Genomic DNA, 25,705 nt, shown 5'->3' on the forward strand with positions numbered 1-25,705 from the left:
AGACGCTTTCAAAACGTGGTGATTCATAAGAATGCTGAACATTAGATATGAGGATCGTGTGACTAAAGAAGAGGTACGGAATTAAATAGAGGAGGAAGAGGAAATTATGGCACAACTTTGACAACAATAGGGGTTAGTTGACAGGACGTATTATGGGGCGTCAAAGAGTGAGGACAAAGGGGTTGGTTGATACTATTCTGATAATAATCATCTGTTGAAATACTATTCTACTATTTTATCTGTTAATGTAAGCAGTGAATTTACTCTTCCATGCACTCCTCCACAAAACATTTAAACCAAAACTGAAATCAGCTGAACACCAAATCTTTCAACCACTGTCTGACAACTACTGGATTCACTTTCAACTTTCTATAACTATCACCGGCTAGCCACACACACACACAGATATAAGGAGAACGAAAATAAACAAACATTAGTTTTCAGCATATAATTCTGCAGTTTGGCAACATGTACATAAACAAACCAGACAGGAAGGGACATGAGGTGAACACACTGTAGTTACGACGTCAAATCAGAGTTTTCAGTAAAACGTCTACTGCTAGTGACAGAAGAAAAAAGAGCGAACATGAAAATGTGCTTATGTTCCATAATCTAAGTTTTAGTTCAACCTCCAGCATGTGACCAGGTGAGGGGAAACGTATATGTCCGCCAAAAATTCGATTCACTGAAAGTAATCAGTCATTCACGTAAAAAAAGATGTGAACTGTTTTATAATCTCCAAGTATCACATATCAAAACAAAACTGAATCATTCTAGATTCCAGCGAAGATGCCTTAAAGTAAAAGGCGAAACGCGTCTTGAATCAGTAAAGTACACTGGATAAAGAAAAAAGAAAGGAAATAATCAATAGCTCTACATATTTAGTAAATTGCATCTTATGACATACCAGCAAATTAGTTTCGGTTTAACTTCTCATTTGACATGCTATTAATGCCGTTTAAAAAAATTCATCTATCCCTTCTGAAAAACTGTAGTTACTTTCATATCTTGGTAGATAAACAGATTTAGGATATTTATCATGCGACGAAATACATGACTTTTCACAAGTTATCGTTTGCAAAAAAAAAAAAACAAAAAAAAACAAAAAAAAACATTTCGATTTCTTGAACCGTTTACGAAATTTGCGGTTGATACAACCACATGGTTTACGACGAGCAGGACGAAGTACCGGTCGCGTCGCCGAGCAACCCGCGCGCGGTCACGGCATAGCCCGTCCGCCGACATATCAGACAATATCTCGAGAACGGTGATAGCTATCGATCTGCTCTCAGCTTTAAAAACAATTTCGATATGTTGACTAAATTTCATATGCAATAATGTATTACCTAAAATGAACTGTACGCAAAGTCCACGCAATGCGTTTTTACCTCTGCACACTCATTAAAATTTCGTGTAAAGGTTTACGTAAATGCGATACAGCAAGTAACCACGACGAATAACGAAAAGAAATTCGGTCCTTTATCGAGAGAAGATATCAGGCTGTAACATGCCCAAGAATCAAATTTTTCTACCGAATAGTTTCCTTGGAATCGGATGATAAGTATTTCATAGCTGCCGCCGCGTCCGCGCCAGCGGTTCGGCGAAAGTTCGTGTGGCCCGGGAGTCCGTACCTGACGTCACGCTCAGCGCGTTCTGTGATTGGCGGCGCGCACCTGGAGCGCGGCACGCGGCAGCGGAAGCGGTTCGACATGGTCAAACCGCGACGCAGAGCCCGCCGCGCCTTGCCGCTGACGCCATTTCCATGGCAACCACGCCGCTGACGCGCCGTTTTGACGCGCGGCAGCCCTAGTGGGAACCGGCCTTAACGCGACACCGGCGCGCCTGCGGCTGCCGCGCCGGCGCTGCCTAGCTGACTGGCTGGCGTGGGGTCGTGTCGGACCGCGCCCCGGCGCGTGTTTTTCGCCTGCCCTGGGCCGCCAGCTTTTAATTACCGCGGCGCGGCCGACCAAAAAGCGCTTCCGCCCGCAACTCTGCCGTGCGTCCGGCCAGCCCGCCCTTCTCTCCCGCTGGCCGACCTTTATTACATTACCGCCTGATCGGAAGTACTGCAGCTGTGGCCCGAAGGACATGTAATAAATCTGACAGCTGAAATCAGTAGCTGTCGCTGTGAATACGTAATAATCATGACCATTTGTAAGCTAACGCAGCCGAGTGCATTAGCGTTGTCACGAGTTATTAGTCTTCGTCTGACAAGGGAATGGTCAGACTTGTCACGTCGAAACCTGTCTTGCTTTTTTTATCATTGTGAGTTGTTGTTGTTGTTGTTGTTGTGGTCTTCAGTCCTGAGAGTGGTTTGATGCAGGTTTCCATGCTACTCTATCCTGTGCAAGCTTCTTCATCTCCCAGTACCTATTGCAACCTACATCCTTCTGAATCTGCTTAGTGTATTCATCTCTTGGTCTCCCTCTACGATTTTTACCCTCCACGCCGCCCTCCAATACTTAAATGGTGATCCCTTGATGCCTCAGAACATGTCCTACCAACCGGTCCCTTCTTCTTGTCAAGTTGTGCCACAAACTCCTCTTCTCGCCAATTCTATTCAATACCTCCTCATTAGTTACGTGATCTACCCATCTAATCTTGAGCATTCTTCTGTAGCACCACATTTCGAAAGCTTCTATTCTCTTCTTGTCCAAACTATTTATCGTCCATGTTTCACTTCCATACATGGCTACACTCCATACAAATACTTTCAGAAACGACTTCCTGACACTTAAATGTATACTCGATGTTAACAAATTTCTCTTCTTCAGAAACGCTTTCCTTGCCATTGCCAGTCTACATTTTATATCCTCTCTACTTCGACCATCATCAGTTATTTTGCTCCCCAAATAGCAAAACTCCTTTACTACTTTAAGTGTCTCATTTCCTAATCTAATTCCATAGCATCACCCGACTTAATTCGACTACATCCCATTATGGCCGTTTTGCTTTTGTTGATGTTCATCTTATATCCTCCCTTCAAGACACTATCCATTCCGTTCAACTGCTCTCCTTTGCTGTCTCTGACAGAATTACTGTGTCATCGGCGAACCTAAAAGTTTTTATTTCTTCTCCGTGGATTTTAATACCTACTCCGAATTTTTCTTTTGTTTCCTTCACTGTTTTCTCAATATAGAGATTGAATAACATCGGGGAGAGGCTACAACCCTGTCTCACTCCCTTCCCAACCACTGCTTCCCTTTCATGTCCCTCGACTCTTATAACTGCCATCTGGTTGCTGTACAAATTGTAAATAGCTTTTCGCTCCCTGTATTTTACCCCTGCCACCTTCAGAATTTGAAAGAGAGAATTCCAGTCAACATTGTCAAAAGCTTTCTCTAAGTCTACAAATGCTAGAAACGTAGGTTTGCCTTTCCCTAATCTAGCTCCTAAGATAAGTCGTAGGGTCAGTATTGCATCACGTGTTCCAACATTTCTACGGAATCCAAACTGATCTTCCCCGAGGGCGGCTGCTACTAGTTTTTCCATTCGTCTGTAAAGAATACGCGTTAGTATTTTGCAGCCGTGACTTATTAAACTATGAGTTAACGTTGAAAAAAGTCCGTACGAAGTATTTTTCCTGCTGACGTGTCCTGGAAGTTTGTAAAAACACTTTATAAAGTAAGAGATTTGTTGCATGGTTTCCGCGCATATAACTCCTCATTGTAGAGCCCTGACTTCTCTCGCTACGTTATGGCAACGCCATCTAGGGACGAGGTAGTGCTGTCTGCGCTGCTTTCTTGCCACAGCAGTGAGAGAACTGATTCACTCAGTGCAAGCGAACTAAAGGGGGGTAGGACATCAAACGGGCCGGCTTGGAGCAGGAGCGGTACCACAGGACATTTCAATTTCTACTTTCTATACTTTTACAAATAAATTCATAAAACTTTGTCTCCATGACCAGAAAGGATTGAGGACTCACACTCACCGCAGTGGAAGTTCAAAACGTAGCAAAATACCTTTTTTTCACATGTGAAATTTCATCATTTTTTCACTTATTACTGGCTGCATTTATTGCTATAGGCACACTTTTCTTCCTAAGTAAGAGAAATTCTTCGATGAATTTTTCATAGCATACAAACAGCAGTTACAGGTGCATGAAACTCTAGAATTTTCCAAATCTATTAAAAAATTGTGGAAAAATTGAGATAATTAACTTTAAAACTTGAATTTTTTTTAACATGAATTTTAAAATATAACAGTTCATTCATTTTTTCATAAATTAAATAACTTCTAGAGTTTCATACACCTGTAACTATGGTTTGTATGCTGTGCAAAAGTCATCGAAGAATCACTCTTACTTATGAAGAAAACTGTACCTAAAGCAGCAAATGCAGCCAGTAGTAAGTGAAAAAAAAAGATGAAATTTCACATGTAAAAAAATGTGTTTTGTTAAGTTTTTGAGCTTCCACTGCATTGAGTATGAATAATGAATCCTCCCTGGTCATGCTGTTAAAGTTTTATGAATTTATTTGTAAAAGTATAGACAGTGGAAATTAAAATGTCCTGCGGTGCCTCTCCTGCTCAAGTCGGCCCGTTTGACGTCCTACCCCCCTTAAGGTAATCGAACATTGGTTGACAAGTACAGCTCGTTATCTACAACACTATCTCCGAATTGCTTTGCAATAGACACAAGTAATATACGGTTTAGAACACTTCAAAGTTAATTTTATTTAAAATGCGAAATATTGATACAATGTTTTAAACATACATTTTTTGTGCACCGAGAACATACAAGTAAAGACGTCATATTACAACCCTGTGTTATTAGACGTCGTTAGACCAATTTGGCCCTAATATGTATGTTTCCTGGAGTACCACGCCTATTTAATTAAATTTTGAAACCGTGGAGAGGAAAACTAATAATGTACTACTGACGGAAACTCGGCAGCATTGCCACGGTGGAAGACTGGAAACTGCCGTGATCTGCGCACAATAATTTTCTCTGGCAGTTTTCTGTAAAATGCCTTCCACTGACATAAATTTTCTGTCCAGCGGTTGAATTCTGTTCGTCGTTCCGAGTGGAATTTGAAGTTTTCAGGATGAGCACGAAATATAGCTCGTAATGAATCTCAAATTTTATGAGCTAATCACGAATCTAGAACTAGAAGAGATTTGTTCGCGTGACGCATAAAAACAGTAACTTTTCATTTCCCATTTTTCCTGACTTTTATGCGTCTACCATAAGACTGTCTTTGTAGAACATACTTCATTTGACTCGTGGTCCAAAAGGGCCAGTTGATTCTGTAGGACCTGCATATAGTTTAGGCAGCAATGAACTATCCTGACTAATTATAGGATTATAGTGTATGAATGTGTGAGTGCTGTAATGGATTGCGCAGCCGCTTCTCTATGGTTTTCCCGTTCGAATGACAATGTTCTTCTAGCAATCATTTCTCTTTTAAAAAAATCGGTCTGCTCTGCATCATAAACGTAAAATTCAGTAAAACTAGCAATCTTACGCTTTGCATTCGTAATAAAAGCGTCTACCATTTCATTGATACTGAGTGGCAGATAGGCACAACAAAAAGACTCTCACAATTAAAGCTTTCAGCCATTGGCGTTCGTCAACAATAGACAGACACACACACACACACACACACACACACACACACACACACACACACTCAAACGCAACTGACACACATCATCTTCAACGTGTTCTAGGGCTTACAACAAAAATGATTTGTGCTAGCGTAAAACTTGTGCCCTTTATAAGGAATGTCCCCCGTAGGCCCGTTTGAACTTTTCAAAGCTCACACTCGCGAATTCCCCAAGTTTAACACAGAACTGGATTGCATATCGATGCTCTAAATTCCACTGTTTCATTTTTGTAACACGGAGCAAAAACACAGTTTCACAGATGGAGCTCTCAGAAATCACGTGATGGATGTACGGAGCGGAAACTGAGACTAGGCATCTGTAAGGGATGAACACAGCGGGGTACACATGTAGAAGAACACAGTGTTGCCAGATCGCTCACCGTATTGTCAGTTTTATTACATCTCTCACACATCTCGTTGAAATTTCTGTAATGGGTCACGTATGGCAAACATTTGCCCATCTCCAAAACTGACGTAAAAGCAACGCCAGCTACAACATAAAGTGTTGCGGTATCCATACTACTTGAGAGCTAGTGGATGCAGCCGTTGTGTATCACCGAATGACACCCGTAGCGATCTACTGACAAGCTAGCAAAGGCTAATAGTTATTGAAGTTGTAAATGTAACAATAATGGTCCCTTATCATAATTTAAAAACAACAATAAGTCTAAATCACAGGTGGTGGCTATTTTTCTGGTAATCGGTTTGAGTCATGGGAGGACCATCTTCAGACCAGTACGTAGCTCTGAAGTTTGCAAGGTAGACCAAGAATAATAAAGCTGTTCACCTTACTAAGCTTAAGTAAGCAATACAGTTACGAAAGAAAAATACAACACGTATTATGCGTGTCTTCGTACGTGCTAAGAGGCGCCAGTTGTAATTGCTGAGTGGCCGTGCGGTTCTAGGCGCTGCAGTCTGGAACCGCGAGACCGCTACGGTCGCAGGTTCGCATCCTGCTTCGGGCGTGGGTGTGTGTGATGTCCTTTGATTAGTTAGGTTTAACTAGTTCTAAGTTCTAGGGGACTAATGACCTCAGAAGTTGAGTCCCATAGTGCTGAGAGCCATTTTTGTAATTGCTGGCTAGCATAGCGATGCTGTGTTATAAAAGAGAGAGCTCCCCCATCGTTCCGCACGTGGTCTGGTGAACAGCTAATTGACATTAAGATACATAAAATAGGGTCAATATAATTATCAGAACCACGTATAGTGTGTGTGTGTTACATTGTGAGAATGCGGCTTTGAACTATGTGTTGTTCCATGCTCTGAACCGAATCATGTAAAAAATATTGATTACAATGTGTATGTTTTACCATAAAGTCGTAGAAGCTGGCTGGTATGAGACTTGAGAAGGGGGGCGGGGAAGATGAAATTGAAATTTGCCTGGGACAATTTCAAATTTCGAATGCAGAGAACGTAGTTCTGAGAACATCTTAATTTAGCATGCCATTTGTGGTGGTGGTCGTTAGTGTTTAACGTCCCGCCGACAACGAGGTCATTAGAGACAGAGCGCAAGCTCGGGTTAGGGAAGGATTGGGTAGGAAATCGGCCGTGCCCTTTCAAAGGAACCATCCCGGCATTTGCCTGAAACGATTTAGGAAAATCACGGAAAACCTAAATCAGGATGGCCGCAGACGGGATTGAACCGTCGTCCTCCCGAATGCGAGTCCAGTGTGCTAACCACTGCGCCTCCTCGCTCGGTGCCATTTTGTGGTTTGTTTGTTTGCAGACGTACTAAGTAGACTTGTTCGAGTGGATTTCGTTGGAGGAAATAAAATATATATGTCCAGTTCCTAGTCTTGCGTATGCGAGAAATAATACGAACACTTGTTGGAAGACAAGACACATAGTCTTCTTCTTCTGTATACCACGGATTGGGCATTCTTGCCCGTTTCGGATTCACAATTGTCTTCAGTGTGTCTTGCGACATCCTCGAGGTCTCCTTCCCGACGGCGTGTTATCCAACGCTGGCTTGGGAAGTCTGGTACCTTCCGTCCTGCCTAAGTGGTTGGCCTAATTCTGTCTATTCGTTAATATTTTATTATGTGCTGATCCTGTATTTAGCTAATTCTTTTCTAATATGATAATTTCGTATCCTATCTATCCTTGAACACTTCATAAAAATCTTATTTTTGCCGACTGCATTTTACTCAGTTCCTCTGAATTGGCACCCTGGATTCGGTGCCGTAAAGCGGTGCAAGTAATACCATTACTTTACAAAATTTCTTTTTTGTTTCTTTCCTGACTTTATTTTTAAAAGTTCTTAGAGTTGTTCCAAAAACAGTTTGAAATTTTCTACCTTTTTCTTCGATTCCCTTCCCATTACAAGAACTTATGTCACATCTGAGGCATTTAAAACTCAATATTTTTTCTAAAATGATTTTCTAGAACGGTTTTCGACTTGTTTGGCTTTTTTCCTCGCGTGTACTGTGAGGCGATCGAGCGAAATTTGTTTCACATTTGACAGATACCAGAATTCCGAACAACCCACTACTGGAACGATAGGGTTTGATTTTAGGGCTCGTTTTTACATAAAATTGTCACATAAGTTGTTTCGTAAGGACGACTTCATTTAAATGGTCCATCTCCCATCATATTTTTTCATTTGCAGAAGTTTTGTTACATCGTGTTGTTTACGCAACATATCAGAGAGATTGCGTGTTTTTGCAGACGACACTGGACATCAAACGACCTTAATACGGGCAATCGAATGCAATTAAAAAGTGATATTTCAATTAATATTAATAAAGTCGCCTTAAATTTTTAATCCCTTGAATAACAGTCATCTCTGGCCCATCTTAAGCGACAAATTATACTTACAAAGGCTATGGATAGCATCGATAAGTAAATTACTTTTACAAGGGTATAATATATTTATGTTTAGATGTCATCCATGTTATTTGTTTCTTGCAAACCCAGTTCCGTCGAATTACTGCAAATAGTGATTCCAGACTGATGAAAGGAGCATTCCGCAACTGAAACCTTTTAAAACTATTTACGTATGTTTAGTCTGCAGGCAACAATAATGTTATTTGAAATGCCTTTTGAATCTTAAATTATGTTGGAGTGGATTTGTCGGCTCACTTAGTGGTGGCAGATATTTGAGCACTCTTATGGGCCCGACATGTATCTGCTTTTAATACAAGTGTCTGCCAGATAATTCATTTCAGGTTCTTAGGTTGGCCACGTATTAGCGATGCTGACTTGTAAGTTGGTGATTACCTGATGATAGCTTCATAAACCGAATTAGTGCTACATAATGCAATGTTTTATTTTCAACCTTACATATGAAATTATTCTACCCAAATTGACGGAAAATAAAACAGCACTAAGTGTTCTTCTTTTAAGTTAATGAGTTCACATCCAGGATATTAATCATTTTCAAACCCTGGACTGTGAAATCAAAAACATTTCGAGCCATCATAAAAACTGATATTTTCCGCAGGTGCATCGCTTGCCAGCTATATTTCCATACGCACTAAAAATTTGTCGGTTCTGGTCAGAAAGTCACAGTCTCAACCTATATCATCGTACACAATACACATTGTGTATTAAAAACATTCATCCAATTTCTGAAGACTATATGTCCTAGATTAATGGAGACAGCTACCTGGGGTGAAGTTTGTCTTAACGTAGGACTACCAAGTTACAACTTTCGAAAGATTCAAGGCTCCGTCCATCGGACGCGCGACAGCTATGCGGGTGCCAATGCGGTAGTGCTCCATCCCGTTACAATGTTTCCGTAGTGCCAGATTTCCAACATACCCAGTTCTGTAGCTTCTGCGAGCCAACGAGATTACTGCACAAGGGAGACTAATTGCGGCAACCCGTTGAACCGCCAATCGACAACTGACGCCAAGGTGAGCTTACACTTTCGATGTGAACTTTAGTGTCCATCTCAAATTTTCTAACATCATTCACGTAGAAGATACTGTCTCATAAATCGGATGACCCTTTTTAAAACACCATTTATAGTTCGCTTGATGTTATATAACGCGTAGTCTGTACAACTTAATTCTACCCAAGGTCACATGTTTGTACTTTTTAGGGGAGCACACGCCTTGGAAACATTTTGAACGAAGATGAAACTGTATACCGGTGTGGACAAAATTCCGCCATGTTATTAATGTGAACTGTCCGCCAAATCCTTTCTCGTAGCCCTGCTAATGCCACAGCAACGACTTTGTGGAGGTTTGGGAGTACGGAGAAAGTCTAATACCAAGTTGAAGCTTTTACAAAGTAAATCAAAACGTAAACACTTAGCCTGTAAAATACGGGATCAATTTTCGGTCCGCCACTCTATTTTAGCTTACCACAAACATGAATTTTATCGTTCGTGTTCGAAAGAACCGTTGCAGAAGTATGTACGTAAAAGACACGTTTGATTTTTTTTAACCACGCACAACATCATTTCTAACTTTATGAAACATTCAAGTATTATGTCATTCGCCGCATATACACAAATCCTTTTATAAAAACTATTGTATCCACAGTAATCTAAACATGGTATTCTTGATAAATGCGATATTCCTCATCAGCGTGGCTATGTAAAATACATCTGGGTGTAACATTTAATGAAACAGTAAATAAAAACCAACTTCATTTATTTAAATGACAGCAGTTAAAATAAAAAAGGCCACAAGATTTAAATATTACATAAGCAGCAACCAAAAATATACAATTTTACGAAAAAACTAAATCTAAATACCTAAGATTACAAAGTAAAATGTTACAAAACGGAACAGCAGCAGTCCTTCAATTTTAGAGGTTTAATATTCGTACGTATTTAAGCACAGTTTACCATTTACCAAAAACAAGTAAAGGTTTATCTAAAACATACCGGCAAAATAGATGAGGGTCGTGGCTGCCGAATTCAACTTCTACAAACAGCATATTTTCTGACTGATTACGTTGACATTAACAAATTTACTGTTCCTCTTTTTGATTGCTCAGTATCTGATTGTCTGTCTTGGTATTACACTTTCAGCGTTACACAGTATTTATGCACATTATAAGAAAAAGTCTCTATGTATTTCCCATATTGTGAAATATGTTTTTCTGCTTTGTACATGAGTCTTCTCAATTTGTCTTGCGGTATACAATTTCTCTAACTAAGTGTGTGACCACAATAACACTCACAGCCGTGATATACAACCTGGAACGAACGGTTAGATTACCTTCATGATCAGTTCTGAGAGAACTGTCTTTTATGGGGATGACATGACCATGCAACAGCCTACCCTCCTCGTGTCCCTGTTTTCAACGAATATTTAGGGACTATATCGCTGCCTGTTATGCGACATCATCTCGCATGAATCGACCGAAACGTTATTTTAACAATTTTTTCATTTTTGTTCGTTGAAGTACAACTTCGTGCCTTCATTCCACAGTGAGTCTAAATCAGTTCAGCGACATATCTTTTTAGTAACACTAATCATGTGCATGCAGAATGCAGCAATCGTGCAAAACCTTCGCAACACTTTTGAAAATGTCTTTTGTGGTGTCTCTAGAGAATTCCAGTCAAATTCTGGAACACGGCATTCATTTAGCCAAGTCAAAGTATTATTTCCTTTCGAGCTCAACAAGAACTTGGTCTCTTTCAATAACCTGATTATCAGTCTATAAATGGTTTAGTAAGTCTATCTGACAAATGGGTAGCTAAAATTTAAAAAAAAATAATAAATTTTATTGGTCCACCATTTTCACCTTTCGAATTACCTGATGCAAGTTGCTTGTGTGATTCATAGGGGATTATGGAGGACTTGGTAAGATTACACAAAGAAATGGGTATGGTCTCTTTCATACAATCAGTGAAGAAACGAATCCGAAACAAATATGTGATACACACAGAGTAACTAAAGGATTATCGTAACGTTGCAATACGTGCTTTTAACTAGTCTCCATACACAAAGACAGAGCTGAAAAATATACTGTCAATCGTTATGATTCAAAACTTAATTAAGATACGAGTGCTTAAAAAATTAAATAACAAACACGTGTTCTGAACCACACTGAAGATACTTGGGCATATCTAGATTTAACAATGTTCTACTTTAATGAAGAGTTTTACAGTTTTCAGTACTTGCACATATATTCATCTGTACAACTCGTCGGAAGAAGTCAAAAGATTACATTTCAATTACGAAAACACCATCGCCTTTGTGTTAATAGTGCACGATGAATTAAACGTTAAACTGAGAATTCGACTGCGTAGCAGTCCAAATAACGTTGTTCCGACAGCAAAAATACATTGGAATAGGTAAGCAAAACAAAGATAGCTGCAGGTGAAAATTCCGAAATTAATACTGTACATTTATCCGGGCCATGTTGCCTGTTCAAGTATCCGTAGGTCTATTATGCTTCATTAACAAAAATGATCTGTCGGGAATGGAGTACCGCCAGTGTGATTGTAGGATAGTGACACGGCATAGAGATACGATTTCCAAACTGTTTATCAGTAAGCACATACATCTAATACGTGTTAGCGTTACGAGCTTACTAACTCCTCGTGCCTCGCGGGCCAGTGATCCTCATTTACATGGTCAGAGATGTTACCCCGTCACTAATCTCATTGAGTTACTGTGTATCTCTGTGTTTCCGTTATATTCTGGATAGCGAAATGTTACCAGTCAATACGTATCACGCTACATGGAACAATAAACAGTGTTCCTTCACTCTTATTTTTACAATTGCCTACATGTAATTCAACCGTAAAAAAAATGTACATAGGAATTGGATGCCCTTGTTCGCAACGAAACGTATTAGTTTGTTGTATATGTCTTTGCTACATACGTAGAAATTCAGACGTTTTGCTTAATGTAAATGAAAAGTTTAGCAGGCTTGCACTTTGTAATAGTACAGTAGCGTCATCGGAAGCTAATATCTCCATTAGTGCAGCCATCACCTGCCATAATCATAACCTTATCATGCGCTCATGCCTGAGAAGGGTTCGACATTTATTTGAATTAACAAAGTACCTGTGAGTCGTTTATCACTTGCTGACGGTGAACGCTGAGGACAAATCAAAAGGTTCAAATGGCTCTGAGCACTATGGGACATAATGTCTGAGGTCATCAGTCCCCTAGAACTTAGAACTACTTAAACCCAACTAACCTAAGGACATCACACACATCCATGCCCGACGCAGGATTCGAACCTGCGACCGTAGCGGTCACGCGGTTCCAGCCTGTAGCGCCTAGAACCGCCCGGCCACTCCGGCCGGCCGCTGAAGACATTTGCTCATGTATATTTCCACAAAACCTGATGAATACAGGCAGTTTATACATGAAATGTATCGTACAGTGACATTTCGTTTTGATGTGCAGTGGATTTTTTGCTGGAGCTGATTGAAATGATGTTCCTTTGTCGGAGCGCACACACATAATATGTTGTTAATCGACACCGCCTCAGTGGCCCCGAGTGTGCCTCTCCCCTCAGACGGCCGACGAATGAGACAAAACCCAAATAATGGCAACAGCGTCGGTAATTCTACACGATGCCGCCTTTGATCAAAGGTGCTCGCTGTGCGAGCTATTGAGCTGTTGTGATGGAGGGAGGTACCTACAAGGATATCGAATTACACCTGGAAATTCGAGGACATCGCCGCGGTGCAGCCCCTCTGACCCGCTGCCCGTCCGCTTCCGCCGGCAGAAGCGGCGAAGAAGAAGGAGAAGAAAGGGCAGAAGAAAAACGAAACGGCCCGGGCGATCTCACGTCACTCTCGGAGCCTTGTTGTACAGCTGCGCGCACGTAGGACGTCATCTATCAAAACGCCCGGTGGCCCGCCTTGAAAAGAAGGCACTTTCCTCCTTGTCGGGCAGTTCTTGTTGCCGGCTACTGATTAAGTCCGGTAAGAAAGACGGGCTTGTGCAGTTGACGGGTGGGAGTGTCGGGGTGGCGGCGGAGTAGGAAAAGAGGGCGGAGGGAGAGCGAGTTCCTGTTGGCGCGGGGGGGAGCGGGCAGGGGCCGCGGTATTAGGAGAGTGGCAGGAAGGGGAGGGGGTGGACAGCAGTCGGCGGCTTGCCATCAAAGCCGCTGTCATCGTCACTAGCGCCATGGGTGGTACGGGCTGACAGCATGAAACGCGCCGGTATTAGTGCTGCGTCACCGACACGGCAGGAGGCGCTCGCGGTGGAAGGGGAACACCGCCTGCCGGCTCCGCAAAGGTTGAGAGCGCCGGAGTGGGGAGAAGGGGCCGCCGGGTGGGGTGAGCGCTGGCGGAGGGGGTGGGGGTGGGGGTGGGGGGCCGGTAGATGGCGCGCGCAGCGCAGCTGGCGGCTCGCCTGTTACGGCGCTCTCACATCGAGTGTGACTGCTGCCGGAGTAAGAGTGCTCTGTGAGACGACCGCTATTGCTCCAGCTCCGTCCGACAGTGCCAGGGATAGTGAGCAGTGACCTGGATCTTGGAACTCTAGCAAGAGCAGCGCTAGATCATCGGAACTGCCTCTTCGATTTACCATCCTCATTTTTTTTCCATCTATTTTTTTTATCTCGTCAGGGAGTGACTTTTATTTTTCTCACGGAGAGACGGAGCCTTGTGTCCTGTGATCAAGTTAACGAGGACATCATTTAGAGATGGTGGTGCTGGAAGGAGGCGGCATGCTGACTTCGGGCAGCAATCAGTACCTGCAACCGGACTACCTGTCGCCGCTACCAACAACGGTGAGTCTCGTTACCGAACTTAGCAATTTTTCCCGTCAGTCTTGCATGTACTTCCGTCACAGTCAGATACAGATTATCTAACTCTAGTATATATTATTCTACGTTGTCGTTAAGATAAAACACCATTTAAATGTGATCTCCGTGCCAGCTGCCTTAACATCAACCTCGGCGTACACAGCTTGTTTAAAGTCCAGCACAAAACTTTGCACACAGTATGTGATCCTGGCACATCAATAACCACCTGTTCTCAAGTTCTTTCATGACTCTGAATGATATCGCGATATCGCACCTGTCGTCAGTTATGTCTCTGATCCCTATGCTTGAGCCCTGTCGGGTGTTGCCGTGACTGCAGAGTGGGTGTATGCATACCGCACATCACTGCACGTTTGTGTGCTGCAAATACTTGCTCATCGTTGTTTCTATCGTGCAATGTGTAAATTCTGTGAGGATGTGATCAATTTAATCAAGTTCTGTGGGTGTCATCGGGCTTTTATATTCCGAAGCGTATACAAGTAGAGAATGGTTTTATGAATCTTTTCGAAGTCTTTACAACAACGGGTAGTACGACGTCGATGCAATTAGTTACGTGTTAGAACTTCATAAAACTTCGCTCGCGTTCCGAGAACAGCTACTTTATACGGTACTTCAACAATTCAGGTTGTCGGCCACGCGAGCGTACCCAAGCTAGATACACCCTTCTGTGAGACTAAAATAATCTCCAAGGTTTGTTCATATTTTAGAATTACTACTGATTAACTCGCTCCTAGTGCACTTTGAGCGTGTTGCGTGAAGTAGATTTTGCGTTGCGCTGACCTCCGCAATTGGACTTCTTACTTTATTAAAATATAGGTGCGATTACTTATCACCTCGCGTTTTACTTCTTTCGTAAATGTCTTGCATGTATTCGAAGAAATATCTTTCAGACCTTGTGGTTTCATTCGTCCTACTTGAGACATGTAGGAGTTCGGTATTCACAACAAGACTTCGAGTCTCAACCGAGCGTATTTTGTGTACGTGGATTCTACTTACTCTTCACGTTGGTTTTGTAATCCTCGGTTTGAGAGGTACCTTGGAAAGAAGCTTTGCCGTATAAGATATTCAAGCTGTGAATACTGTTATTAAGGCATTTCAGTAGACGTTTCCTTTCTGCCTAAGTGCTATCATGCGATATTTGATAATCATTTGAACGGTAACTGGAACCACTCTTTATCACGTAATACGTATCTGCGAGCAAACCGATATGTATATTAGAGAGATTTGATTTCCGATTCTTTTTTCAGCCTGATATCATGTCACAGTTGATTGGCTGCTCCCACCGTGCGGGTAGAAACTGTCAGCTTGTACTTCGACCAAAGACGCAATATTTTTCCCAATATTTGCCCGTCAGGAGATGGGAGCGTGATTGTTTCTGCTCGTGCCGTCTTTCCATTGGCTGCGTCCCGCCGGAGGCAGCGTCAGTACCGGCGCTCGGCTGCTTTGCTTTTATCTCCCGCCGTCCAAATAAATACGACCGCCGCGGGAGCCGCCAAGACGGACGCTGCGTAAACACGCAACTGCCGACGGCGGCCAATAAATTTCCCCGTGTACGGCGGGCGCGGACTTTTATTGAGGAGCTGCACCGTAAAACGCACGCTTCCGCAGCTGCGAGTTATGGAAACGGCCGCGCCCGCAGCAGCCGTAGCTATTGTCGGCGGCAGTCCTAGCCGAAAGATCGCGAGGCAGCCGACCCGCCGGCTCGGAGCTTCTAGGAACCAACTTCGCAGCTAGCTTTGTCCGAAGCTAACGTTAAACTGAAGTAGCGTTCATCTTATTGCGCTGATTCGATCCGGTACTTTACCCGAAGACGTTTGCAGAAACGTGAGGAGTTGTTGCTCGGCGTTCGGCGCGTACGTTTGACCGACAGGCTGTTCGTATCGTCCGTATTAATGTTCTTATAAGTTCCTTAACTTGTACTAACGTTCCACGTGTAGCTAATTTGAGAACTTGTCGATACGTGGTAGGGTAGTCAACGAACTCACTGGGCTTCAAGCATTATATGTACCTTATGTTATCCTCAAGACTCGCTGTACTCCTCAAAAGTTGCGATGTATTTCTCTACTGGGTCGTGTTAACAGAGGAGCTAGACGAATGCGTATGGAAGTGGCCACGCCAATAGCTCTATAAATACCTATTAAGGATTATGAACGAAGAATAATTGGTTTAAATACACATTGTTACATACGGAGAAAATACTTAAAATTTAAACGCTATTTCACGCATGACCGTGACAGCGGAAGACAAATGAAATGTCTAGATCAATTGCTGTTTTGTTTCGCACAGGTGTGTCTCTGGCTTCCATAAATTTTCTCAGAAATCAAAACAAATTTAACGCAAGTGGACAGTTTTTTCTTTCAGATTCTAAGTAACCAAAATTTTTGGCGTGTTTCATTCCGCTGGGACTGGCATCATCCAGCGCATCATATCGTTAACTTCTCGACTATCTCCTCTTTTCAGTTTCCCGTAGTTAGTTGGTTATTTCTTCTGTGTGCTCGATTTGTAGCTGCATTATAGTATTTTTTTTTCTTCGCCGTACGATACAGGTACTGCGCTCAGAATCTGTGGTGCTAGCGAGTGGCTTTGTTTTACGGGGTGCCACGTACACAGTATATAGTGGATGTTGCCTCAAAACAGTGACAAGAATTTCATTTAGCGGGTATCACATTTTCTAAAGTAGAGTTGTTGTTTTTCTTTTATTTTCAGCTGCGCGGGTATTTTATGACTGCGCAGATGCTCCGTCAAGATATCGGAACGCACTCTTGTACCATTTCAGTCAGAACGATGTGAGAATCTAATAAAACATTCTGTACAGGACTATTTTGCATGAACGTTATGTAAACGTTTTCCGTGTATCGTATGTTTTCTGTGCCGTACATTTTTTTGATTCCTTTTAAATTTGTAGCACGTGCCAAATAGTGTAAAATAACGGGGGAAAATAAAAATCACTACAACGGCAGAAATTATTTATTTTGTCAGGTATCTGCTTAATAGCAGTGTAATAAATACCGTATTGAAATATGCGATACTGCATTCGGAGAATTTATAGGCTTCTATTAAAAATTGTTCAGATGCGCTCACACTTTGACGCATTGCCGTAGAGACGCTGCGGAAGTCACTTCACGCACGGCGGCGAGTAACCCCGGCAAACAGGCTGCCTGCAGCGGCCGCGCGCTCTCTTGGTTGCCGGCCAACCCAGGCGCGGTTGCCGGTCGCTCCGCTGCCGCCGCGACGGTCCTAACTCGCCGTACTGCGCCGCTCCGTTTTCGTTTCCCTGTAATCATCAGGTTGCGTCTGATCGTAGTTTTCGCTGCTAATTTGACACTTACGATCGCAGCTAATGTAATTTTATCGGGAAGAAACGGTCTTGTGGCTCGTTGCGATTATTTCGATGATTAATTCTTCCCAAGCTTTTAGGAATGTTGTCTGCGATGTACGTTCCCTGGCCGACTCTGTTTTACATTCACTTATATTTTAACTCTGCTGATGTTCTTATTTATTGTCAGTGTAATCTACAGAAAGTGCGTATCGCAGCAGGTGATATCAGACATTAATAAGCGTGAAACTCTCCTTACGTGTCGTCGTTCTAAAATGTAAAGTGTCTTCAAATTCCTGCCGTGTGGATAGTTCGCGCGCAGAGAAAGCAGAAGAAGGGGGAACCGTTTGCTCTGGCACGCTTCCTTTTTTAGATTACTTAAATGATGTACGATTTCACAGTATCAGACGCCGCCTTAGCCCTCGTTACTTGGATAGTCTGACAAAATCTTTTGGTAATGTACTTTATCCTTTTACAAAGAAAAACTTTTTAATTTTTTTTTCTTTTTTTTTTTTTTTTTTTTACATCGAGAAGTTGTGTTAAAATGACGCACATTAAATCACTGCTTTTGTCAAATCTATCCTTGCGAGAACCATCCAAAGCTTCAAACACTTCCCAGAATAATTTGACTGCGTTACTAAAAGACCACTTCAGTTTTAAAGCACCTTAAAACAAGAAACCTGAATTTTTCTTTCTTATGTTATGACTGTCACATGTCTTACACAACTATTTTCTTTGGGCCCGAGTATATAAATGTCCTTGGCGCTAGAGTATAGCTTCGGATTGCTGATAAAATAATTAAACCTCCAGATATGTCCGCCTGGACAAATTCTAATGGAGATCTGTTTGGGCTCCCATCTATAGAAAAAATAATTTTTTTATTATGAAAAAAATAACTTTACTTATAGTCACAATACAGAACAATAACAGTTTCAGGACTAGTGAATAAATTCTTTTCGCAGTCTCTTATTAAGTGCCGGCCGGAGTGGCCGAGCGGTTCTAGGCGCTACAGTCTGGAACCGCGCGACCGCTACGGTCGCAGGTTCGAATCCTGCCTCGGCCATCGATGTGTGTGATGTCCTTAGGTTAGTTAGGTTTAACTAGTTCTGAGTTCTAGGGGACTGATGACCTCAGCAGTTAAGTCCCATAGTGCTCAGAGCCATTTGAACCATTTTGAACTTAAGTTGTTTAGAAGTCCTTGATGAATTTTATGTCGTGTTCCTCGTGTTCCAACTTAATCTGTACAACATGTTCTTTGTTGAAAATTTTTCTTAGTCCTTATCGCAATAAAAAGTAAAATTAGAGTTTTCTGATCACGATTTTAGCTGATTAATATTCATCTTCCGATCATCGATACTAAAAAATCGGTATCTATGTACAGTGTTGCCCACAACACCATCATTGGTAACTGTAGTTCGGATCACTGTTAGTACAGAAACGGTATCGTAAGTATGCTGTTGGTGTTACGGCCAACGATGGTGTTGTGGCTATCATTGTTCATCGATACCGATTCTTTAGTAAGCATGATCTCAAGCTGCTTGCTAGTCACCCGAAACCGGCGAACAGCAAATTGTAATTTTATTTTTTATTGCGATGGAGGGTATTAATTTTTTTTATAATAAACAATGCAGATCGCTATACCTTCTTCACTCGAGAATGTCAGAATTTACAAAAGACATACTCTAACTCAGCCTCACTTTTATTCGATCCGCTAAGTCATCCTAGCACTGTCCCAGTTGTTTTGCATTTTACGAATTGTGTTAGAAAATAAAGTACCTTTCTTCTTCGGAGCCGGTCTTGTGACTTTTTTTCCCCACGTCGTTAGTTGTGAAATGTCACATTACCATGTCATAAATAGTATTAATAAACGCTATTCACAAATACACACATACACATTTGGGTGACAAGTGAGTTTTCATAGAAAGGCGTAGTTGATCCGTTCAACAATGAAAGGACTGATGTTATTGTTTCGTCCAAACTAACTTAAAAACACTGGATATAAAGTAAAGAGGTGTTTTCACTGCCGAAATAATTATTTCCTTCTATTGATTTCCTGTTTGCTGCTTAAAATAAACTGACGGAGTTTCGCATTTAAAAACTGAATAATTTTTATCGTTCAGACACATTTCCATAAAGTTGAGGAATTTTATTAATTTCAGGGTTTGTCAAGCAGTTGAATGACCGAAGGAAGTTATTCTACAGTTATAGACTGGGATATTTTAGCGCTGATCATTGGCATTGGCATTTTTGAAGTTTAGTGGCATTACATTGTGCCATCTGCAACAGCTACGGCTTCTTGGGATTATTTTGCGCAGTTTTTGTTGACTTACGTTACAATTTCAGGAACGCTATGAAATATGTTCCCATAATAGTTCTCGAAAAGAAAATGCACAACAGGGGATAGTTCCCCAGATAATATTTTGTGAATAGTGGAGCTGTCATTTATTTGAGTCTTTTAGTTGCACCATTTTTTTGAAGAAAAGAAGAAAGTAGTGTTACTACTCCTTTCGTACGAACAACTACGAAAGGACTGAAAGAGAGAGAACGGAATCTGTTGGATTTATAAAAGTAATCTGGTATTTTTTCGTTGCTTTGCGAGCGAAGTAAACTACGACGCTGTTAGCTGTGCTGTAATTCCAGATTTGGATCACAATGTTTATTTGCAATCACGATGTTAATTTCGGTAGGAAATTACCATCTTCAGACCTGATTAAAAATGTGTTGCACTACTCATATCACGCGATTACTTGTGATGGTGCAGCCAAAATCATTAACCATTTCGGTTTCGTCAAACAGCCGAATTGGCCAATGATCAGACGGCACCATCGCATGTAATAGTGTGATAATGCGTAATGCAACTGGATTTTACTCAGGTCAGCCGCGCGACCGCTACGGTCGCACGTTCGAATCCTGCCTCGGGCATGGATGTGTGTGATGTCCTTAGGTTAGTTAGGTTTAATTAGTTCTAAGTTCTAGGGGACTGATGACCTCAGAAGTTAAGACCCATAGTGCTCAGAGCCATTTGAACTCAGGTCAGAAATAAACATTGTGATCGAAGACTGAAATTATAATAATGCGAATATTTTCCAGGCTCGTTGGAAACTTGTTCGTGATTATGTCTCAAGTTGTGCAGTGCTGTTAGACCGTTGAGTGGGGTGTGAACATATTCCGCCCGAATAACACTACCTCGGAGGCAGAATGTAGGTATTAGACGAGTGTTTGTAATTCTGTTTTGCGGTGTCGGGAGCAAGTGTTGAGGGCCGCTTTGTCTCGTGTGTTGCAGCTGGACGCCAAGAAGAGCCCGCTGGCGCTGCTGGCGCAGACGTGCAGCCAGATCGGCGCCGACTCGCCCAGCACGAAGCCGCTGATCCCGCCGCTGGAGAAGGCCAAGAAGCCCAGCTCCGGAAGCGCCGGCGCCGTGGCCGCCGCCGCCGACTCGCCCGCGCAGTCGCCCGCCGCCACCAAGCGCTCCAGTCCCGCCTCGGCCGGCGGCGCGAGCCTCGCCTTCAAGCCGTACGAAGCCAACGTGCTCACCAAGAAGGCCGACGTCTCGGTCGTGGACACCCGGCCCCCGTCCTCGAAGGCAGCGTCGGCTAACGACTCTAACGGCGCCGACGAGCACCGCAAGTCGGTCTCGTCGCGCGCGCCCAGCCGCAAGTCGGCCTCTCCGCCGTCCGCTTCCGCGGGGGCGTCGCCGGACAAGGCGGCGTCGACGCCGAGTACCTCCGGCGTCGCCACGTCCACCACGCCTTCCGCCGGCGGCGACCGCGGCAAGTCGGCCTCTCCCTCGGCGAGCCCCATCATCCGCTCGGGCCTGGAGATCCTGCACGGCCACCCTAAGGACCTGCCGCTGGGCACGTACAAGGCGGGCGCGCTGTCGTCGGGACTGGCTGGGCTGTGCACCGGGTGTCCTCCGGGTCTGGAGCCGACCAACCCCGCCTTCCGGCCGCCGTTCGCCGGGGGCCCGTTCACGTCCCACCAGCACGCCGCCGCCACGGCAGCCATGCTCGCCGCCGGCGGCTACCCGTCCCCGGCCGCCCCCGGGCCGTACGTGAGCTACGCGCGCGTCAAGACGGCGTCCGGCGGCGAGGCGCTGGTGCCCGTCTGCAAGGACCCCTACTGCACCGGCTGCCAGTACTCCAGCGCCGCAGCGGCGGCCGCCGCAGCCGCCGCGCACCAACAACTCCTGCTGTGCCCCAGCGGCTGCACGCAGTGCGACCACCACAAGTACGGCCTGGCGGCGCTGTCGGCGGGACTCGTGCCGCCGCTACCCTACGCCAGGCCCTACGTCTGCAACTGGATCGTCGGCGAGACGTACTGCGGGAAGCGCTTCACCACGTCGGACGAGCTGCTGCAGCACCTGCGGACGCACACGAGCCTCGCGAGCGCGGCGGGCGACGGTGCCGCCTCCGCTGCCGCCGCCGCCGCGGCCGCCGCCGCCTCCATGTCTCTGCTGGGCGGCGCCGGCGCGGCGTCGCCGTTCCTGCCTCACCGCTACCCCAACCCGCCGCTGAGTCCGCTGTCGGCGCGGTACCATCCTTACTCGAAGCCGACGGCCGGACCGGGAGCTTCCAGTGCCGCCCCCGGCGCGCTGCCCGGCTCCCTGGGGGCGTCGCCCTTCAGCGCCTTCAACCCTGCCGGCCTGGGACCCTACTACTCGCCTTACGCCCTCTACGGACAGCGCATCGGTGCCGCCGCCGTCCATCCCTAGGCGGAATTCTCAGCTGTTCGTCTCGGCACATGCATACCTCTCACTTGTTAAGTTCTTTTCCATCACTCGCGCTACAACTGACTCTAATATAACTGCCGATACCTGGGCTTTCCTCTCCAGAAATTACTGTAATTTTGACGTTAGTAATAATAACGCGCCCAGAATTCACCCCTGTATCAGCATTCCTAGGCACGTGTTCTGCAGAAACGGGATTCAGATCTCCCATCATTCTCTTTAGCTTCTTTGTTTTTTTTTCCGTATGTCACGAGCCACAGATGCTTCCTATTATTCCTCTTATACAGAGTTATTGCTCTTGTTCTAAATAGGTCAGTGACACATTAAACAATTTCCCTCCTACCGCGTTTCTTACGCTCGAAGTTAACATCATAACCATCCAAAAACTCCAAGCTTCACCCTGCCACGTCAGGAACAGACACTGTATCTGGTTCTAACGATCCAAAACACTTCCTGCCCCTCACATATTTTTCACTTCTCATTTCCAGAGTGTTGTGGCTTATCCCAGATAAAAATGCAAACAAAAGCAGTCCTTCTTGTCGCCAATACTCTCGTAAACTAGCTATGCCAGTAAAATTAATAGTTTCAAAAATATATTTATTTTTCCTCTATATCCACCACAGGTAATTTTCTGCTAAACATAGCGATAGTAGGCAATGAAAACCTCGAAACTCCGTCTGTCTGTCAAAACCTCGTAATTACATTAACCACTAACTCCACTATCAACGAAAATTTGCAACTTTATCCGTATTACTTTATACTATTTTTTAAGAAACCGTTTTTGTTTCTCCTGTAACATTTAATAAAATTGAGTTACAAAGTTTTCATAGCCAACTATCGATAGTACACTTCATTGTCCAGCATATTTAAAAAAAGTAATCGTTCTTTTTGTAACTAGAATTTAGGGTGGCGATTCACTGTATTTTTGTCTCTCCCCTTACGAGCTAAACGGCTACAAGTAACTTGTCCCAACATATTTTAAAAATAATCGTTTTCTGTGTGCATGTGTCCGTACCACTACTTAATAAGGAATCTTGTGACTGACTGTAAACGTGTTATTTGACGTAAGTTTTTCGTTATACAAAACGTGTTACTTTTCAATTTGTTGGATCAAGGACAATGTTATTTAAGGAGGAAACAGTTCCAATGCTCATAGCGCTAAATACTTCACAGCACTTTCCTGAGTTCACGTTAACTATTTTTTAATGGATGGATTGTGGGTTTTTATCCCTTATTACGTGTAAATACATCGACAGTTATATAAACATAAGCAGTGGTGTGTGATTTTTTTCAGTTTATATGACATTAATTTCAGAGGAATTACATCATTTCATCTTTAATATAACATCATGCACGTGCTATCCGAGCTGAACACGTGGAATACTTTGTGACAACAAATATCATTGTTTATCATTTCGTAATATAATTATTATCCTTGATGGTTTTGTCATCTCAGAGACGTGATTATATCAATGTATGGGACTGGGTTTTTCATCCAGATTGCTGCTGTGATATTTCTTCGTTTAACTGTAGCAAAGTAACAAACAGATATTTCAATAAATTATTTTCAAATAAATATATGTGTAGATCATAGTAGCATTTAGCAAAGGAGATCCATCCAATTAATATATCTGGCATGAAGTCTGTATTTGTGAACTAACTGGCTCACATATTAGTCACTTTTAAAAATCTAAGATCTGCTTGTGGCTTAGAACCATGACTCCACAGTAATACTACTGTGAATACTGTCAGGAATATAAAATTTGATATTCGTTTAGTGTCTGATGTGCTGTAAGAGCCTGTGGCTCATTGATCAGATAAAGGCTTACTGAAGCTAATATTTTGTGTCTCTTGGTAGTGCCGAGAATTCATTACTTACTCCATACATTTTTATTTCAATTACTGGTCAGTATATAATGACACATTTCATATTAAGAATGTTTGTTTGAATAAAATGTATGGTTTCAATTTAGGACACTAGTGTAAATATTTGTAAATACAGTTGAGTTTCCATATTGATTTAATAAAATGTTGTTTGTAGAATTACCCAGTGTTATTTATTATTTATTCCCTAAAACCATTTTATTTGTGCTTCAAAGCGTTTTCTATGTAATCTCATCCAATTATTAAGTGTTAAGCAAGGGACTATGAGCCTTCATTGATTACTGCTCAGTCTGCTAGATTTTCAGCCAACAGAAACAAATGTGAAATAAATTCAAAATTCTTAAGAAGTAAAATTCATTCTGAGAAGTAATTTATATTGAATTTGAAAGTATTCATCATCATATTGCATTATTTTATGATTAAATGTTTAGTGAATTCTAAATTCTGTGATTCTGTAATGAAAAAACGTTGCACTATTTTATCCCTGGTACATCACTCAAGAGAAAGTATTGCAAATGAATTCTCCATCCTTAATTATTTACAGAGTTAGATGGATTTCTTTTAGTAGATGGCAATGTCCGGCTGTATAACTAGTACATATTTTAATCAAACCATTTTTAGGTGTACATTCACGTGGTAAAGGCATTCATTTGATATTCAAACTGCACATGCATCTTGAATTTCATTAAATATGCAAGGAAGGATTTCAACAGCGAGAGTAAAAAATTTCGTATGTGGAACAGCTCGAATTTAGCACACCTCTATGTACGTCTCCATTATCACAATAAGCTGTTAGAAAGATCTCCAGGGCAAAAATAATTGCATTGATACTGGTGACAACATTATTACTCACGTGTGTAAGGATCTTCACAAGCTTCTAATATGATGAAGTCGGAAATAGTGGCCAATAACATAGTACATCAAGATTATTATGTCTGATCATGCTGCCTGAATAGAAACAAAAGAATATTCTTGGAATGTAACATGGAAACGACGAAATAATTTGGTATTTCTTGATATCACGCTGAATATTATTCTCAAAAGTTTGTTCACGACTTTTCTGTCAGTCTACAGAGCGACTTGAGGACCAGTCCTGGCTGTGACTATTAAAAGAAATTATATTGCCAAAATTTACTTACGCAAACTTCTACAAGTGTTTGGTCGATTATGTGCTTGTAGATTAGTAAATGGTTCTTCTTGAGTACCACCAACGTTTTTATTAGATAACATAATATTTGTGCATTTGTTCACCTCATGCAATTTCCCAATTTCTACGCAGTGAACATGGGAGAAAAGTTAGTATATATCAGTGCTATAAGTGAACGCATTTATATCTATTAATCAACTCGGCATAGTTTCTTATAACATTAGAGGCATATAATAACAAGTAGTGTTGACACTGATGTAGTCTCCACAATCAGTTATACTCTAACTTTTCTGCCAGAAAATTCACTCTTACTGCCACTGCGCACGTTCAGTTGA

General features: G+C 42.6%; 1 protein-coding gene across 1 annotated transcript; it reads left to right on the forward strand.

Annotated features, from left to right (window-relative positions):
* The first annotated feature begins 13,895 nt into the window (after positions 1-13,895).
* Positions 13,896-24,385, forward strand: LOC124794730 (zinc finger protein Noc). The gene is made up of 2 exons (XM_047258325.1): positions 13,896-14,264; positions 20,897-24,385. The coding sequence occupies exons 1-2, from the start codon at positions 14,178-14,180 to the stop codon at positions 22,322-22,324; spliced, it is 1,515 nt and encodes a 504-aa protein (XP_047114281.1). The 5' UTR covers positions 13,896-14,177; the 3' UTR covers positions 22,325-24,385.
* Positions 24,386-25,705: the final 1,320 nt, after the last annotated feature.

Source organism: Schistocerca piceifrons, chromosome 4 (assembly GCF_021461385.2).
Source record: "Schistocerca piceifrons isolate TAMUIC-IGC-003096 chromosome 4, iqSchPice1.1, whole genome shotgun sequence".
NCBI classification, from domain to species: domain Eukaryota; kingdom Metazoa; phylum Arthropoda; class Insecta; order Orthoptera; family Acrididae; genus Schistocerca; species Schistocerca piceifrons.

Coding starts and splice junctions, on each gene's coding strand:
- LOC124794730 (XM_047258325.1), top strand. CDS start 14,178: ATGGTGGTGCTGGAAGGAGGCGGCATGCTGACTTCGGGCAGCAATCAG. Junction 14,265..20,896: donor TGTCGCCGCTACCAACAACG/GTGAGTCTCGTT, acceptor CGTGTGTTGCAG/CTGGACGCCAAGAAGAGCCC.